This window comes from Erigeron canadensis, chromosome 6 (genome assembly GCF_010389155.1).
Source record: "Erigeron canadensis isolate Cc75 chromosome 6, C_canadensis_v1, whole genome shotgun sequence".
NCBI lineage: Eukaryota > Viridiplantae > Streptophyta > Magnoliopsida > Asterales > Asteraceae > Erigeron > Erigeron canadensis.
Genome location: NC_057766.1, coordinates 19,088,291 through 19,107,159, shown reverse-complemented (window position 1 = coordinate 19,107,159; position 18,869 = coordinate 19,088,291). Strand labels below are relative to the sequence as shown.

The 18,869-nt window shown below is 37.7% G+C and overlaps 1 protein-coding gene across 1 annotated transcript; it reads left to right on the top strand.

The window, feature by feature from the left end:
- The first annotated feature begins 11,080 nt into the window (after positions 1–11,080).
- On the top strand, positions 11,081–12,525 carry LOC122604409. The gene is made up of 2 exons (XM_043777303.1): positions 11,081–11,941; positions 12,124–12,525. Exons 1-2 carry the CDS (start codon positions 11,081–11,083, stop codon positions 12,523–12,525), a joined length of 1,263 nt encoding a protein of 420 aa, XP_043633238.1.
- Positions 12,526–18,869: the final 6,344 nt, after the last annotated feature.

Genomic DNA, 18,869 nt, shown 5'->3' with positions numbered 1-18,869 from the left:
AGGTTCATGTAGAACTTTATGATTTTTCTCAAAAGAAGGTAACTTGTTTCAAGCATATAAATAGCATAAAAGATATAGGAATATATGGGATATTTAGATCAGACCATAAATGAGAATCTCTTCATTGATAAACCAAATTAGGAGAAGATCAAAAAATTCTTTTGATTGAAATATAAAGACATATGATTAATTGATCAAAGTACAGATAAATGGACCATCAAATTAAACTTCCATTAAGTTGCTTTGTTTAAACATAACATTTTTTCAAGTTTGTCCCAATCCATGTTCTAGGCAATGGGTACCCATCAAGCTCATTAAAAAAATGAAAATTTTTCTAAGTGTTAGCCAAGCTTTCCATTTAGAGAATGAAAATCTCCTGAGTGCTAGCCAAGCCTAGCTTAGACGATTGCTTTGTAGCTTTTATCCTTTTTGAAGTTTCCATTCATAAACATGAGGTATGTCTTAGCCTTTAGGCACTTGGTTTGTCTGTCTTGCCTTCACAAGTACTTGGGTTTTTATAATCCGTGTCAGAAGTTGGATAGGAATTCTTTCTTCCATCCTATCACTTGTTTTCTGGAATTTTTCATTCGGATTACCCTTTAGATATTTCGGGGTTTCATAATTCGGATCAAAAACCGCTAAACAAAGATTTTTTTCTTCATGTTTTAGCAACCCCTTCTCTTTTTCTTTTTTTTTTTTAATTCTTTTTGCCAGCCAAATGAAGCTTTCATTAGCGACAAAGTTGAGATGCATGATCAGATCATCTTTTCGTTATTTCTTTTGAGCTCAAGTTTTGTTAAAAGTTGAGATTCATGATCAGATCAACTTTTCTTTTTTAATTTTGACCTCAAATCTTGTTAAAAGCTGAGATTCATGATCCGATCAAATTTATTTATTTATTTATTTTTTTGCTGAGCTCAAGTCTTGTTAAAGACCAAATGCTCTTGCTTTCCATGGGCATTTGTGAAGGTGTAACATTGCTTTCCAATGTTTGAAACTGTTTGTGCCAAAGCGTCCGAGCATGTTTATGCATTTTACTCGCACGAAAAATATGTCCAGATTTCATCCGGAAAATACGTCCGGGAATATTGATAATCTTCCTTCGTTCGTACAGTAATATCTATAATATTCACTTATTCGGAAAATACGTCCGAGAATATTTATGATCTTCACTCATCCCGAAAATACTCCGGGATTATCGAACCTCAATCAGGCCTAAGATCATGTTACACATGGATATACACACATATACATTTGGATTTATGTTACATCTATATGCTTGCAATAATAATATAATAATATGTTTATGCATAGAAAGTACACATTTATATGCTATAGAAAAAACAACTTGTAGTATACATGTGTAATACATCTTGGTAGCATACGACGTAGATCGTAATAATTATATAATAAATCATGATTATGTGCGTAAAACATGTCACAGGGGAATATTAATTCCTTAGTTAGCTAACAAAGGTTCCAATAATATGTCTTCATTGTTTGACCATATAAATGTATCTATCCACATATAGCAGCCATGGCTGGACACACAGACGGATGGGTACACAAAGAGATTTCAACAGCACACATATGTACACACTTCTACAAGCATGTATGCATTATATTTAGTAATTTCATTATACTCATGTAATGAGCATACATTCACACGTTTTTCATAGAGTAATAAATAGACAAGCTAAGATAACTGGGTGAGTTGCTGGAACTTCAGCTTCTTTTTTTTTTTTCTTTTTAGCAATTTACGCATGTATATCTATGATCTATGTATGGTTGGTTGACTCGCTCTTTGTTACGGGTATGTCCAGCCTTTCCCCCCATCTCCATGTGCCTTTTTGCACAGATACAAAGTATACGTTTGCGTTTAGCTGCTATTAGTCAAGCAAAGGGATGCAACTTACTTTTAATGGCTGATCAAATGGAGGATGACCTCCACATGTAGATGAATATTATACTTATAATTGACCATTACGAAAGCCCAATCCCATATATCAACATATAAATCCCACTTTGTAAAGAATGCATTCAAAGCTCTAATTGACTTTATTAAAAGTAGAATACTTACTTGGTCATCTCAAATTTTTCGTAGGAGAACCAAAGGTTCAATGATCCCTGCACCAGGTGCAATGTCCTTACAAGCTGAAGCAACCTTGTATGCACCACCACCGAATAAAATTTAAGTCTGACTTCATAAAGGCTTTGACCAAACCCACAAGTGCACCTAAACTTTGTACAACCAGGAAGCCAAAGACTCCTAGTAGTGATACCTTTCTAGCCAAGAATAGCCCAAAGTAACAGCAGAGCTAATGAGATCATGTAAACTAGTGGTGATTCTGAATGATGATGACCATGGTGTGGTGCGCAGAACTCTCATGGCATTCCTCTGCCTTCTTGAGAGCCCAACAACATTTAATAATATTACATTTCGGCATTATTTGTTCAGCATTTTACAAGTACCGGCAACTACCAACACTGTGGAGTTCGGGGAGATAAAACAACAGTCAAAAGCCTCATAGAAAATTGAAATAATAAACTTAAAAGCTTATTTGGTGATAAATCAATGATGTTATGTGATTGGAATAACACTAGTGTACGAGACACATGAACAACAAGATGAGGCCGCAGAGGCTATTTTTGTCTCCTGAGCATCTTGAACTTAACATTGTACAATAAAACCAGATGACGAGAAGGCTATTGTTGTCTCCCGAGCTCTTTAACGACATCACACCAATGTCAAAAATTATGCATGGTCGCTGTTCTTGAGGCTTTAACTCATGTGGAATCACGTCAATCGAGTTCATAAAACCTTGAGGGTTGGGACTCTGTTGAGCTATCCCATGTTGTGACAAGTTACCTGTAGTATTGTGAATCTTTCATCACAACAGGACCACTTCTTTGACTACATCGTGCAGATAGATTCTCAGTTCTGAGAGTCTCGCTTTCTGAGTTTAGCCAAGTCATGTGTGGGGGAGTTCGGGCCTGGCCCGAATGTGCCGATTGCTTTAGCAAGTTACTATGAGCCTCTGTTCCTAATTTGGCATATTGTATCCTTCACTTCAGAAGAAATAGATATGGAATATGACTGATGGAGAGAAGGTGTTGTAACCAACAACAAGGATCCTAGGTGAGTTTACAGTAGTTTTTACCGAGAGAGGTGTGGTTCCTGTAGCATCTGGATGGTCACTAGCTGGATTTGAAACAAGCAAGGGGCGGAAGCTATTTCATAAGGTTGAGCGCCCATCGTTTTCTGCCTCTGATTAACATAAGTTTCATATTCCTTCATCAAGTGTTCGAGCATTCCTAAAAAAGAAATAATACTATGAAATCCATAATGCTCAGAAGTCCTCTACCCATACCTCCAATAAGCGGATTTTTCAATAACCATGTTTTTGATCTGGTCATGACAGCAAGAAGAGTACTTTGATGTCCATATAAATCCGCAGAAACTTGCGGATCCTTCCATTGTTTTCATCAGGGCTTTAGATGCTGGACAGGATTCGTATTACTCTGTCGCATTTTTTGAAATGTGTTTTAACATTATCGATAATTCTATCCAGTTCAAATCTTTTTCTGTAACTGAAAATGTTAAGACTGCTACAAGTTTCAGCAGTTTTGATTTTTGATCATACTTCAAGACACTAACGCTCAGCAGTCCACACGCCATTAGCGGTCATGAGTAATCCACTAATGCGATTACTATAGCAATCAGGCACAACGAACTGGGCTAACAGAGTATGATTATCTCCTTGATCACAAGTGATTGAGTTAACCCCAGTTACACGAGCAAGGCCAGATAATAGAGTTGACGTCAGAATTGTCTACCCTTTTTGACTTGTGTGTCAAACCTCTGGTGTTTTCCTAGGCCGGGTCTATATATTGTAATGAGCCTTTGCATTTATCAACAAGGTAAACTTTATTACTTTTAGCTGTAACGGCAGAACCATAATCATGTAACTCTAGTTCCACGTTTATCCGGCAAATACACATACTATATACGTATGTATATCCGGCCTGAATGTATGTATACAATCAAGAAGCATAAACATATGAGTATATATCATTTAATTGTACCTGAGACTTTGCATGTACTTTAGGCATCGCTCAAAGATAGTTGGCCTGGACTAGCAAAGGGTGACACAAAACAATATTACCTTGGCCAAGAGGAGAACCTGTCTAGGAATTAATCGAAGTCGAAATCTTTTCCGTATATTACATTGGAAATCTAGAGACGGTTGTTGGTGCAAAAGGACCATACCCATATTTGTTGTAGAGTAATAGTAATTGCTCTTGCCCATTTGATGAAATGGGAGTGTTTGCAAGCCGAAATAGTTGTTGCTGGTAGAAAAAGGCCATAGCCATATTTGTTGAGTAATACTTGTAGCAAGGAAAGGATGGAAGCCGACTAAAGCAATTTTTTAATATATATATATTTATTTATTTATTTATTTATTTTTAGACTTTGGCTTTTTGCTTGAGTGTTAGGAACTGCCTAAAGGAAGATTTCTTCAGACTTTGGCATTTTACTTGAGTGTTAGAAGCTGCCCAAAGGAAAGTTTTCTTCAGACTTTGGCATTTTGCTCGAGTATTAGAAGCTGCCCAAAGGAAGTTTTTCTTCAGACTTTGGCATTTTGCTCGAGTATTATAAGCTGCCCAAAGGAAGTTTTTCTTCGGACTTTGGCATTTTGCTTCCCTGAAATCATCCGGATTACTCTTTTCCAGTAAGATATTTGAATGGCATTTTGCGTGAAAGGAGCATCGCCTTTACAGCTCTCTGTTATAAAACTTTTAAGCCAAAATCAAGAGCATTTTGGCCGAGTGTTGTGGCTGGCTAGCTGCAGTTTTCTGTCGATCATGTTGTGGCAGTTGTTGCCATGGATATGCTGCCAGCATTGCTAACACTTGGTACCCTTTTTGTCAATACTTGGGGCAAGAGGAAGACCTGCCTAAATATAGAAGCATCGTGACTTGTTTTCTTTGGGAACTTCTTGCTTCCATATCAGCATTTGAGGCTATATAATCCAATAAGACTGACACACTCAAATGACCATTAGTAAATATAGAAGCATCGGGCTTTGGAGTACCATTGTGTGCAGCTTCTTGCTGTTCCAGAGCTTAAGACTCGAAGTTTCATATCCAATTTTAGCAAGCAGAATCTGCAAAGTTGTTTGCTCATGCTGAACACTCTAGGAGTACGCATCCATCAAGGAAAAAGCAATTGCTATGGCATGATAGCTAGCAGCAGTTTGGATGTCGTCATTTGTATGGTTCCCAATAATACATTTAAACATGATGCTATCTAGTCAGATAAATCAGCTATACCATCAACTGAAGCTATAACGGCTTGCAAGATCTGTTCGTAAGCTCTAAAAACCCTCACAAAGGTTAGTTGAAGCGACTTGTCTCCTATTAGAGTAATTATGAGCAGCTTCAAAAATGTCTAGCCAACGCCTTCATAATGTGCACAATGTTTTCCCCTACCTAAAAGCGTCGGTCTACACCTGTGTTATCCAGACTTGTGGCTCCTTTCCAATGTTTTTCATATACGGATATTATACGCTATAATTTAAAAGTTTTAAAAACCGTGAACAGAATTTTGGCACCCTCGAGTTATAAAAATCTTTCTTTTTATAACAGAATAACACAAGGTAGTTAACTGTTAAGAAAGCCGTCTTGCAAGGAATTCGTGAAATCTGAGAGTTCATCACACAATTTTATCAAATCCACGATACATATGGTTGCTTTAAGTAGGTTTTAAGCTATCTTAATAGCATATTCTACCAGAGTACCAGGTCATAGAAGTAAAAGCAATACCGCAAGAGGCTACCTCATATAACATGTATCAATAGCTATGCCAACGCGTGTGCCTAAAAAGCCAGAGGTTTCATTATAGAAGTTGGTGGAAATGACCAGGTAGTTATTACAACCTTAAACATTTCATTCCAATAGATAATTAGGGCCGAATGATGCTAACTACAACCAAAGACTTACAACAATTCAGCAAATAGAGCCTTGGAGTTAGAGTATCATTCTAGTACTTCACAAATCAGTAATTATAGAAATGGGAGCAAGATAAGGCAACCTACGGTTAGGAATTTTAGATTACATATGAATAAAATTAACATACCGTTGGAATCCACCTCACGTGACAGTTAACATGTCGATCAGTTATTGAAGTTAAACTGCTGGTAATATTATGAAGCTCCAGAGAGACATTTTGTCAAACACTTGGTGCACCTCATAAGAAATTGAAAATCCAAATGCTTTTTACGGTTGATTGCAGCCTATTTATAATTTGAAACCTCCAAGAGTAGAGAACACCAGCAACTTGTTTGTTAGTCGATTCAACAACGTTTTTGAGCAGTTATGGCTCTGTTAAGTATATTGGCATTTTGTCGAACACCTGGAGTGCAGAAACGGACCATATTTTGCTTCTTCATACTGGGTTTCTTTTTAGGCACCCAAAACCCAAAAATTCATGATTATCATTAAATATATTTTCACATATTGCAATAAAAAATCAAATATAAACATATTATGCAAGCGATTCTTTAAAAGATCTAAACCAAATCAACACCTCACACAATATTATGACTTTCAGATGCGAGAATCTGTATAGTTTGTTGATCGATTTTTTGAGACAGGAAGATCGTTGGTTCGGGTCCCACGGATGGCGCCAATGTTTGAGCATGGATTGTCGAGCTCAATCACGAATGGATTTAACCACAAAGATCATCAAAATCTCCTACTATGTAGTGCAAACCTACTATATTCTTCACGAATCTAAGGTGGATGATGATCTTTCCCAAAGAGATGTATCAATCTTTGGAGGATAGAAATGTATGTGTTTTTAGGCTGTGAATGATTGATTGTATGAATGTGAGCACGAATGATTTTGTGTGTTGTGACTTATGTTGCCCTCCTCTTCTTATTCTCTGATAAGAGAGATAAATTCTTGTAAGGGGATGTCCTCTTCCGATCAGAAGACCTTTTATGAGGTCAAGGATTTGGGCTATTATATCGGTAAGGCTAGAGACTTGGGTTTTTTTATTGTCAATCCAAACGTGTAATAAGCATATGTATATATTTATAACATATGTAGTCGACTGAGCTAGTTACCGATACATAATGACTTCTTGTCATATATTTGCCTACATAAATAAACATATATAGTTCGTTTACTTGTTAATGTATATGTAAATACATACGTGATCACTTCTCTTTATGGAGCCTTTAGATTCATTGAAAATAATGATGCTGTAAGAATATTGGTTGAGCAAGATGCTTTAAACCATGCTCAGAGTTCCAAGGTTGCCAACCTTACTCGGCAACCTTGTTCTGCTTTAATGTCTACTGAGAATGTCCAGTTACATTCTATGAAGGAAATGTTAAACAACTTACTGAACTCTGGCCTAACCACAAATCTAAATAATGGTTGTGAGGAAACTGACGATGATGATCTGGTAGCCATGATTGCAGCGCCCCAGGTTGATCTCACTCCCATAACATCTGAGATCGATCGGTTGAGGTGCAGTCTTGATACACTGGCCAGCAAAGTGTCTGATCACTCAACAGCGATATCAAATCTGACCACTGAAGTTGGAAAAGGAAAAGAGGTTGTGCAGGAAGTTGTTAAGGAAGTCCCTGCAACTGGGCTCTCTCCAGATGATCTTCTCTCCAGATGATCTCTCCATACTTAAACAAATTTTCAAGTATTTCAAACTTATACTTGTATAGAAACAAGTTTGAAAATTTTGTTTGTTGGAAGACCAACTCACAATTTTATCACCTAAAAATTGTAAAGTACCGGAAGTGCTCTTGCGATCAAGCTTACAACCTATATGATCTGCATCTGAATAAGCAGTTAGATTGAATCCAGTATTCCTTGGATACCGGAGACCTAAATTGGGTGTACCCTTCAGATAACAAAAGATTCGTTTCACAGCTTGAAAATGTAAATCAGTGGGAGCAACTTGATACCTAGCACACATACATGTTGCAAATATTATATCTGGGCGAGATGTTGTAAGATACAACAATGAACCAACCATACTTCTATATCTCTTTTGGTCAAATGGTTTCCCATTTTTATCAGCATTTATGTTTGTTCGAGCAGCCATTGGGGTAGAAATTGAAGAACATGAAGTCGTATCAAACTTTTTCAACATGTCATTTATGTATTTACCTTATGATATAAAAATACCATTTGGTAATTGTTTGATTTGAAGACCTAAAAAGTAGTTCATTTCCCCATCATTTTGTACGCGCCATTTGTAGTCTTGTACAAAAAGTTACCACTGCCGGCTAGGTCTAAATCCGTTTGGAAGCTCTTTGTTAAACCATAGAAGAAGATTTCCATGATTTCATCCTTGCTAAGTCCATTCCCGTGACAGTTTCTGATCATCTCCCTAAGCCTTTTCCATGCAACAACTAGTGATTCTCCTTCGTCTTGCTTGAAAGCTTTGATGTCTCGAAGCATTTTCCTAATTAAACTCACGGGAAAGAATCGCGAAACAAACTCCTCGCGAAGTTGATTCCATGTAGTGATGGTACCTTCATCGAGCTCATCGAACCAAGCACGTGCCTCTCCGGTGAGAGACGACGGGAATAAGCTAAGTTGCACATTGTCATCAATGACATCTCCTCCGTATTTGAACATTTTGCCAAACAGGTGAACGTGCTTACATGCTTATGAGGGTTGGAATTGGCTTGGCCGTCGAACTGGTTATCCTGATATAACTTAAGGTGGTGTCCTTTGACTGAAAACGAATCTCCTAAGTTAGGTAAGACTATAGCCGATCCTGGCATCGATGCTACGGCTCTCGTCCTTTCCATCATTGGTCAGTCAAAATCGTCAACTACACCTCTAGGGGAGTTAGGTTGCGACATGGTTTCGGTTGTTCCTACGGGGTCCTCTAAGTTGAAAAGGTATTCTAAACTATCTACGGGGGTAGAATTGGATCTGTAGAGCCTCTTCCTTCGTCTGAGTCTACTTAGGCTTGTCAAGCTGCGTCTTAAAACTGTTCTGGATCTCAATAGCATCAACTACCTAAATACCCTGCAAAACTCAAGAAAAAGATCAACGCACCAATATAAAGCTAGAAATGAGAAACTAAATTAAACTACTTAAACTAGAAATGAAAATGAAAATATTTTTGGATTTTTGATTTTAAAGAAAAATGAAAATGCAAACTAATTAAGCTAACTCTAATTTTTAACCTATTTTTAACCTAATTTACTACTTAACCTAAAATGAAGTACTAAAAAGTAACTACTTCGTGTCGAAACACAAAGTAGGGTCGAAATACACTACTAAACCAAGAATGCGTCGCGTCCCTGGCAGCGGCGCCAAAAGACGTGATGTGCGTTTTTATTTCTTGTCTTTAAATTTATGTTGTACAAGTAACTATCTAATCTAAACACACGTAACGAGCAGAGAACACGGTCAGTGTAGTATAGCCTAGTGGTAAGTTACAGGATCGTTCGCAGGGACGCGTTGCGTTACCTAATCTAGTAAAACATGTAATTCTAGTTTGTTTGGGGGTTTTTCACTAACTCCTAATAAACTAATACTTTTAACAGTAAATTAAAATCTAACCACACGCTTTGCAGCGAGAGGCTAATCTGAAAGTAGTTTGGAAAAAGCAAATAAAAGTAATTAAATAAAATACTCTCTCGCATCTCATGGTGCGACCAAATACTATCCTACTGGTTTGTTAGCCTGTTGGAAACTTAATCACGGTTCAGATTCTCGTTAGATTCACTTTGTCTAGTTAGTAGTGTTGTCGCTAGACTCACACTACCCTTTAAAACAAATTCTCGCTAGAATCATTGTTATAAGCATTAATGCCCTAAAGTTTGTGTTACTAATTCATCTTTTAATTACCTGGCTCTTAAGCCATGACCAGATATAATTCTCTCCGGTGACCACAGTGCTCGTTTCCAAGTCAAGGGATCGCGTCTGGCATTGTTAAGCTTCATGTTCAATTCATCCTACTATGGTTCTGGATCACTGGGCTACAAGTGAATCACTTTTTACTTCTAGTTATAGACCGACTAGTCGTTTTCTCTCCTAGCATATTAGTCCTAGGGGGCGTTTTTTTTTAGTCATTAAGTACTGAATGTATTAACTAACTGAATGTATAAATAATGTCTGAATGTATTAAGTAAAAAATAGGTAATTAACAGTTATTTTTGTTTATTAAGTCAAAAAAAGAACATGAAATTTGACTGAATGCATTAAGTTCTTAATTATTAAGTCTATTAAGTAAAATAAGAACGGGGCCCTAGTGTATGATCATAGACAACCATCAGAATTAAACTAATACGTTCAGATATAAAACCAATAGCAACATGAATTACTAATAAACATGGATCTACGATAAACAGTAAAGCACACTCCAACAGAATCTAAACAAACACAGTAAAACAATAAGCGTCTACATGATCACATCGATCCAAACAAGTATTCAGCCTACTAGCCTAACATTATTAAAGGAATAACAAAGTCTGAAAAGATGAAAGACATTGTTCGATAATATAAAGTAAATAAAGATGGAAGATCTAGACCAAGAGTGAAGATCGGAAGGTTTTTAGATGCTCCAAAACCTCCGTGGAATATGTAATTTCGATCTAGGGTTGTTGTTGGGCGGCTAGAGCTGCTGAATCAGCTCTCTCTTAGGGTTTTAAGGGTGAGTTCGACGTAAATAGGGATAAAAGTCGGTTACTGATCTGGGCCGACCAGCGGCGCTGGTCCTGGGCTTCCATGGGCTAGCAGCGCTGGTGACTAGGGGAGTGGCACTGGTGATGGCCAGCGGCACTGGCTAGGTGGCCAACGGCGCTGGTAGCTGTTGTTCTTGTTCTTATGTCTTCGTTTGGCTCCCGAATCACTTCCTTGTGTCTTGTAATTTCATAGGCTTCTTTCTTGAGTCACTTAATGTCATTTACCCTCTCTCGCATCTTCTGGGAACCTGCATAAACACGTCATTCATTAAATACCAATAGTTTCGGAATAATAACTCATTTAAGCATAGAAATGAAGCCTTTCCTTAGTGGTTTTTATCACAAAATGGATGCTCATCAAAAGGTTGAGAGTGTAGAAAAATGGCCTATCCATAACAGAGACACCCCATGGAGACTCAAGAAACCTCAAGTTGGTGAAAACTATGTAGACCACCATGCTCTTAAGGAGTGTATGACCTATTATGGGCTGGTAAATGGTTTCTCAATCAGGTATGAGAAAAGTACTAAGAAGAAACTGATTGCTAGATGTGGTAAGAGACCACCAAGGTTGGAAGAGCCTACAATTGGTAAACAAAGAAAGATGATTATGTACCCTGCTACTCAGAAAGGAGAGGAGGCCAAGCGTCCATGGAGGTGCTATGGGAAGAGATTGAATGATGAAGCATCTTTTCAAGTTGTGTCAATGGTGGATGAGCATAATTGCACCAGAAACTTCAGATTTGGGTCACTTGTAAGTTATAAGTGGATAGGGAATCAGTTTGGGAACAAGATCAGGGCAAATCCAAATATTATGTTAGTAGAAATTGCTGACCTTGTAATGAAGAAGTACAAGTGCATTGTAACTCATAAGCAATGCAGGTCCTCCAAGAATTATGCTTTGAATGAATTTGAAAAGTCCATTGAAGAACATTATGGTATGTTGAGATCATATGGGGATGAGTTGTTCTCATCCAATCCTGGTTCTACTATCACACTTAACTGTACTAGAAATCCAGATGATAAACTTTACTTTCAAAGGATGTACATTTGTTTGAAGGGTTTAAAAGATGGATGGAAGAAGGGTTGTAGGAAGGTTATAGCACTTGATGGTTGTTTTCTTAAGAGCCCTAATACAGGTGAATACCTAACTGCCATTGGGAGGGATGGCAACAACCACATCTACCCCATTGCATGGGCTGTGGTCAATGTAGAGAATATAGACAACTAGACATGGTTTTTAGGGCTATTATCAGGTGATCTTGACATTGAATGTGGTGTAGGCATAACAATCATATCTAATCAACACAAGGTACATCACCTGCTATATTATGCTAGTGCAAACTAATATATGTTTCATTATGTATTTTGTGTTAATTTCTGTTTTTGCAGGGGTTAATTGAAGCAGTCAAAGACATGTTGCCATATGAAGAGCATAGGCATTGTGCAAGACACATCTATGAGAACTTTAGGAAGAGATTTAGTGGGTTGCATTTTAGGTCAATGTTTTGGGCAGCATCAAAAGCTTGCTACCCAGTTCTATTTGAGAAGGCTATGAGGGATATTAGTCTAACAGACCCACTAGCATACCAATACCTTATGGATAGGAATCCTAAAAGTTGGTCTAGGGCATTCTTTAAGTTGCATAGAGGGTGTGATAGTGTGGAGAATGGTTTCAGTGAATGTTTCAATTATGTTATTTTAACTGTTACGAATAAGCCCATCATTACCATGTTTGAAGCTATTAGAGCCATCATTATGGAAAGACAATCTGTCATAAGGAAAGATGTATAAGATGGAAGGTGATATATGTCCATCAATTCAAAAGAGGTTGGAGTGGGTCAAAGACCAACATAGGTTAGTCAACTAAGTTTTGATGTTTGCTAAGTCTTTTATTTTGTTACTAATAACATGATTATCTTATGCGATGTATATTATGCTTGACATCAATTCAAATTAGGTTCTCGAAGCCTTGTCATGCTGGTGGTGATCATTGAGAAGTTAGACAGTTGAATGAATCATTCTAATTGAATTTGGCTGAAAGGAAGCGTAGCTACAGAATGTGGGAACTAAGTGGCATACCATGTCCGCATGGTTGTGCAGTCATTTTGAAGACATGAAGAAACCCGGAAGAGTTTGTCCCTGGTTGGTTTAGGAAAGGAAAATATTTGCAAGTATATAGCTGCCATATCATGCCTGTTGGTGGAATGACTACTTGGCCTGAAAACAAGCATGATAAGCTACTTCCACCATTAGCTAGGAGAATGCTAGGCAGACCTAAGAAAAAAAGCATGAGGGCAGCATATGAGGTATCTATCAGTTACAAAACAAGGGCAGGACTCACTGGTCAAAGAATATCAAGACAAGGGTTTGTAATGACTTGCTCAATCTGTGGTGAGAAGGGTCACAACAAGGGAAAATGCACAAAGGAAGTTGAAAAAGAACCAAATAAGGTGAAAAACATAGGTGAGAGACCTAGGAAACAACAAAATGTAGGACAGAATGCAGATGAAGGTGGACGTGTTGGACCCTCTAGAGGGCAAGAAAGTGTATCTCTGAATGGCTAACCTGTAGTGCAGGCAAGTATGGAGGTGAGAGGGAATTCTAGAGGGAGAGCAAGGGTTAATGTTGGTGGCCAAGAAGGCTGTGAGGCAACTGTACACTTGAGTGGTGGTGATAAAACACCAATCCAAGCTACACAGACTGCTAGAAAGACACATCAGAACTCACAAGTCAATGTAGAAGGCCACATAAACACCAATCACAACTCAAGAAAGCCAAACTGATGCAAGAACCCCACCAAGATTTAAACCAAAATGGACTAAATGCAAAATCTTATTAGATAACAGTCCACAGAAGGCAACAAGTGTTGGTCCTTCAAGGAGGTATGGAGATAATGTGGTGATGGGCTCACATAGTGTTCTGACCAAAGCAAGTGTTGCTTTAGGTGTAACTAGCATGGAATTTGGGAAGGCCAAAACAAGAGTTACATTTACATATACTTAAACTTTTTTGTTAGTATTTTTTGGCTACATTACTAACTAATAAAGTAACCATATATAGGTCCTCAGAAAGTGCCACTATGGTGGGGGGGGGGGCAGGTGTTTGTATTGACCCTCTGACTAATGAAACCTTTATAGGTGGTCCTGATGGCATTCATATACCAATGTGGCCTAAAGATGTACCAATTCCAAGTGCAACTGAAGAGCTGGGAAAGAAAAAGAAAGCTTTGGAGGAACTTAGGGAAAAGGCAGCTCAAGATGGGAAGAAGAGAGCTGTGGAGGCAGTAAGGAGAATGATGGGATATGATGCCCAGAACAAGGCAGTGAGTGATGGAAATACAGGTGAAGCCAATGTACCAAAGATTGCAAGACTAGCAACACCTGCCAAAGCTGCAAGTCAACCAAAACCTACTGCAAAGAAATCCCAACCAAGTTAAGCCAATCCTGTAAGTCAAGGAAAACCATGTGCAAAGAAGTCTCAACCAAGTGTGGCAAGTGAATATGTCCTCAGAAAGGTAGGTGGTGCAAACAAACTAGTCAGGAGCCAGCCAAGTCCAGTGAGAGTTAGGCCACCAAGTGAAAGATTATTACACAAGAAACTTGCAAGGAAAATTGAGGGTCGTGGGAGCACACTAGATTCTGCAGTGTCTCTTGAATGAGTCCTCCAGTTATTTGTAACAATCAATGACTACTTCTTTTGATGTCCCTTTAAAACAATATATGTGTATGACAATTAGGTAACTATAACTGCTAGAATGGATGTACGTATGGTATGTAACTATAACTACTACTTATGCTTTTACTAACTAGGTTGTAGAATGGTTGAATATCATTCAGTTGTGTATTGGTAAAACACCAAAGGCTTAGTAGCCAATTTTGTAAGTATCTTTATATATGTATGGTGTTTTGTGGCTTATATTCATTTCTGCACATAATTATTTCATAAACACATAATATATATATTTTTTGCACATAATATATAACTTTGCGCGTGTGATGGGGGACTACATCGGACGTGCTTTGTGTCTCAGTGAACGCGGTTTCTGTTGTACACCTAAATCAACAGTTTTGATGTTTTGAAGCATTTCGACTCAAATCTAAATTTTTCATTACCAATAACTGATACAAATAGGACATAATCACTTCAGTAAATATTTCAAAACTTTTAAAAGTTCAAGAGCAAGTTTACAATGAAATGGGTCTTTTAACCGATTTGCCAAACAACCAAAGTTACCCAAATTATGATAAGTTACAAAAAACTATGCCTCCAAACAAAAATATGCAGATTTTACATAACCAAACTTTACCAAAACAATCAAATGTACCAAGAGCCAATAGTTCAAAGGGTTCACTAAGGGTCCTAGCTTCAAACCATTTTTACCGCAATTAGCTAACTTTTCCAATTTCCAAATTCAACTTACATAATCTTGTTTCCAACTTCCGGGGCAACCTATTAAAAGGGGTAAACAACTAAAAGGTAAGCAAAGCTTAGTAAATAATCTTGCATATGTTTATACACACAAAGGAGTGCAAAAACACACAAAGGACTATCACATGTAGCCAATGGCATCGTCATACCATCACTTGCATACTCACCTTTGCGCTATCAACACATACATGGATCCATATAAGCTAAACAATATACTCAAGAGGTTCTTAGGCCTCAAAGGTTCTTAGGCCTCATATCAACACAATCAATATCTCATACATGTCATATCAATAACTCGGGATTCTTAGGCCTCATATCAACTCAATCGATATCTCATTCATATCTTATCAATAACTCGGGATTCTTAGGCCCCATATCAACTCAATCAATATCTCATACATATCATATAGAATCTACTTAGGCTTAACGCCAAATCGATTACCACATACGGAATCCACCATCATATGGTAATCGACCCGACACATATATAAAAGTATGCTAGAATACTCACCTCCTTCGCGATCCAATCAATCAAATCAAGATAACCGCAAGAACATAATTAATAAGTTTTCAACCTAGCAAGTTATCACAACTCATATAAGGCTATATTCACATTCATGGCTAACTAAGCCTAGCCATAACAACAATCATTAGCACTCTTAAACCATTTACTTCTCACTATGTCATTGAGTTGGTTCCTTTAAAGATCTTATCATTTAAACATAGTAATTACAACTTGGTCATTTCAATAATCATCAAAATTTCCATTTTCATTCTTTGACTATGAAAGTCATTTACAAAGTAACACTAAAATCAACCATTGAACTCAAAGTTAAGAAAATAATTTAAATTAAAATGGAGAAATTACAAGCAAACTTGCATGGTTATAAAGTGATCAACAACATAGGGTTCCAAGAAAAAATATTCATATCCCCCAAAATCCCAATTTGATTTCCTAGCAAGAACCCTAATTATAATTAAAAAGATGAATCAAAAATCATACCTACAGAAGATATCAATAATGATAAAGTTAAATAATCACCATATTTTCCTCCTTCCCTTTTTCTCCATATATGTCGACACATACACACACAAATTCTCCAACCATGAAATTTTTTACTTTAAGTTTATTGTTATTATTATTATCATTCACATATGGTTTTGCTCACCCTAAGGAAACACGTTCAAATTGTATTTTTCTAGAAAAGTTTTCAATGGAAACAGAAAACACTGTTTTCTAGTACTTTTTTTATGGAAAACTAGAAAACACTTTTTTATTGTTTTCCACTTTTTCTTTTCCTTTTTCTAAATTTTGAAAACCTCAAATTGTTTTCTATTTTTTGTTTTGAACGCGTTTTCAAATTTTTTACTTGTTTTCTAGAGATGGAAAAATCTTTTTATTTTCTAGAAAATTAAAAATGGAAAACTAAAAAACAATTTCCACGACTAAACATGTCCTAAATCTCTGAAAATATATTCAACTATCTTTAAAAGTTTATAGTGCGTTTTCACCTTTGAACCAGTTTATTGTGTGTAAATAAATTGTCCAAATTGATGAATGATGTATCATGAAACCGCTTAAGACATTAGTGTTTGATCAAATAATCGCACTATGGCTCAACCGGAGGTGTGAGTAGGGTTGTCGGTGTTATTCGGAGACCGCTTTATGACGGGTGGTTTTATGGCTAAATCGATTTGTTCGACTTAGGGTTTTGTTTAGGGTTTATTCGGAGGTCGAATAAACTATGAGTTAGGGTTTTTCTTGCGTGATGCGTATTTGCATGAGGTTTATAAGTCAATTTGTGTTCGACTTAGGGTTTAGGAATTCGATATGTTATGAGTGAGTATGAATGAATATGCCGTGAGGCTCTTCCTCTATTTATATAGAGGGTAGATAACTTGGAGAGGAGGGTAAGAGAATTAGGGTAAATCTCTTCTTCCTTTGTAAATATCTTGTTTCCTTCTTGAGGAGATTTGTGGTAATCTTGTTACCTAATTATGTCCGAGTATATCGGAGCTTGATATATATTTAATAGATTAATCATAGGAAAGATTTTCATCCGATCTCTATTGTATATCTCCTTGGAGCTCGGTATTTGTTACCTCCAGAGCTCCGGGATAGTCATATTAATCGGAGGTTAAGCTCCGTTATGGGTTTACTTGTGCGAAGGTGACTTCGTACTCTGCTTCTGCTTCGGGTACGGAGCTAAAGCTCCATATGCATATATCATCAAGCCCCAGTCTGATGGGAGATGCTATCTTTAGTTAGTCGCATTAGACTCAACCGCTAATTCTTCTCCATAGGTCACCCTTAACGGAGGCCACCCAAAAAACTTGCGCTTATTGGGCCGACAATCATGGGATATGTATTGTATACGTATTCAACGGTTTTGATTTTAAGTAGTGGCTCCTGCCGAAATACGCTTATTCTTCACACATAAATATTTAAACAATATAATAGAGATAATACCTTTTTCCGGCGGCCGCAATTTTTGACGAATTTCCTATCTCTTTCTCCCTACGGCTGCTCTGTTACCCAAGGTACGTGACTTTAACTGGATTCATTTTGGTATTGTTTTGATCCGAATCCATCTTTCCTGAAACCCTAATGGCGAGAAATTCCCAATAATATGCAACTTTTATAGATCCATTCTACCTTCTATTTATCTGTTTCCGGCATATAGATCCTTTGTTTCTCCTTTTTTATCCTTTTTTCCTTTTCATTTTTGAGATGTATTTGGGATTTTTCTTGATTTGATAGTCCCAGTTGTTCCTGCTCCCCCTGAATTGGTATTTTTAGGGTTATTCATTCCTGTACGTTATATTTTTGCAGGATGGCTCTCAAGCAAATGATAAACAGGCAATCATTTCTCGCTTAGTTGATTGTGAAGCATGCGCCTGCTGTTCATGCTTCAGGGTCAGGGACCTCCAGTGGGGGTAGTGATCTACAGGCTGGTGATCGAGCTGGGCTAGAGGCCATATGCCAGGCGGGTGAGGCCATTTCCCACGAGGTTGTCTCGACCGGTCCTCCTACTATTGATGTTTCTGACTGCCCTTCCACTGGGGAAAAAAATGATCAACCCGGTGATGAACAGGGTACTGTTGCTGGACGCCTGATAAGTAGGAAGAAGACTTCCTCGAGGAGGTCCGGCGTCTCATCCTCTAGAAAGAAGGCGAGGAAATCTAAGGAGGCAGGGGAGAGTTCATGTAGCCTTCTACGCTTATGATGTTTTAAAGTTTTGCCTTATACTGATCTTTTTTCCCCTTTTCTTTTTCTTTCTTTTTTTTTTTAGGTTTCAACCCTTTGACCCAAGCTCCTGACGGGTTATCTTGCCACCATAGCCTTAGCTCTATTGCTCCCTCTGAATGGGCTACAAAATTGGCGAGTGTAATTGTTTCGCAGCTGTCCAAGTTTTTCAACCAATCGTCCTTCTACACGGTGATTGTTGGTAGCGTGCTGGACTTAGAGACTTCGCGAGATCCCTAAAGAGAAGGGGCCATCAGCGCAACAGATTGAGGAACTGAAAGCAGAGAAACTATCTTTGGAGTTTAAAGTTTCTCATTTGGAGGTTAGGCTGAGCGGGTTGAGTGCAGAACTTGAAGCTGTTCATGAGGGAGCCCGCTCGAAGAAAGAAGAAGTTGTTCTGCTGAGAGAGGATTCGTCTGCAAAGGATGCGATGCTTGTTAATGACCGTGCTTGCCTTGTT

Coding starts and splice junctions, on each gene's coding strand:
- LOC122604409 (XM_043777303.1), top strand. CDS start 11,081: ATGGATGCTCATCAAAAGGTTGAGAGTGTAGAAAAATGGCCTATCCAT. Junction 11,942..12,123: donor TTGCATGGGCTGTGGTCAAT/GTAGAGAATATA, acceptor CTGTTTTTGCAG/GGGTTAATTGAAGCAGTCAA.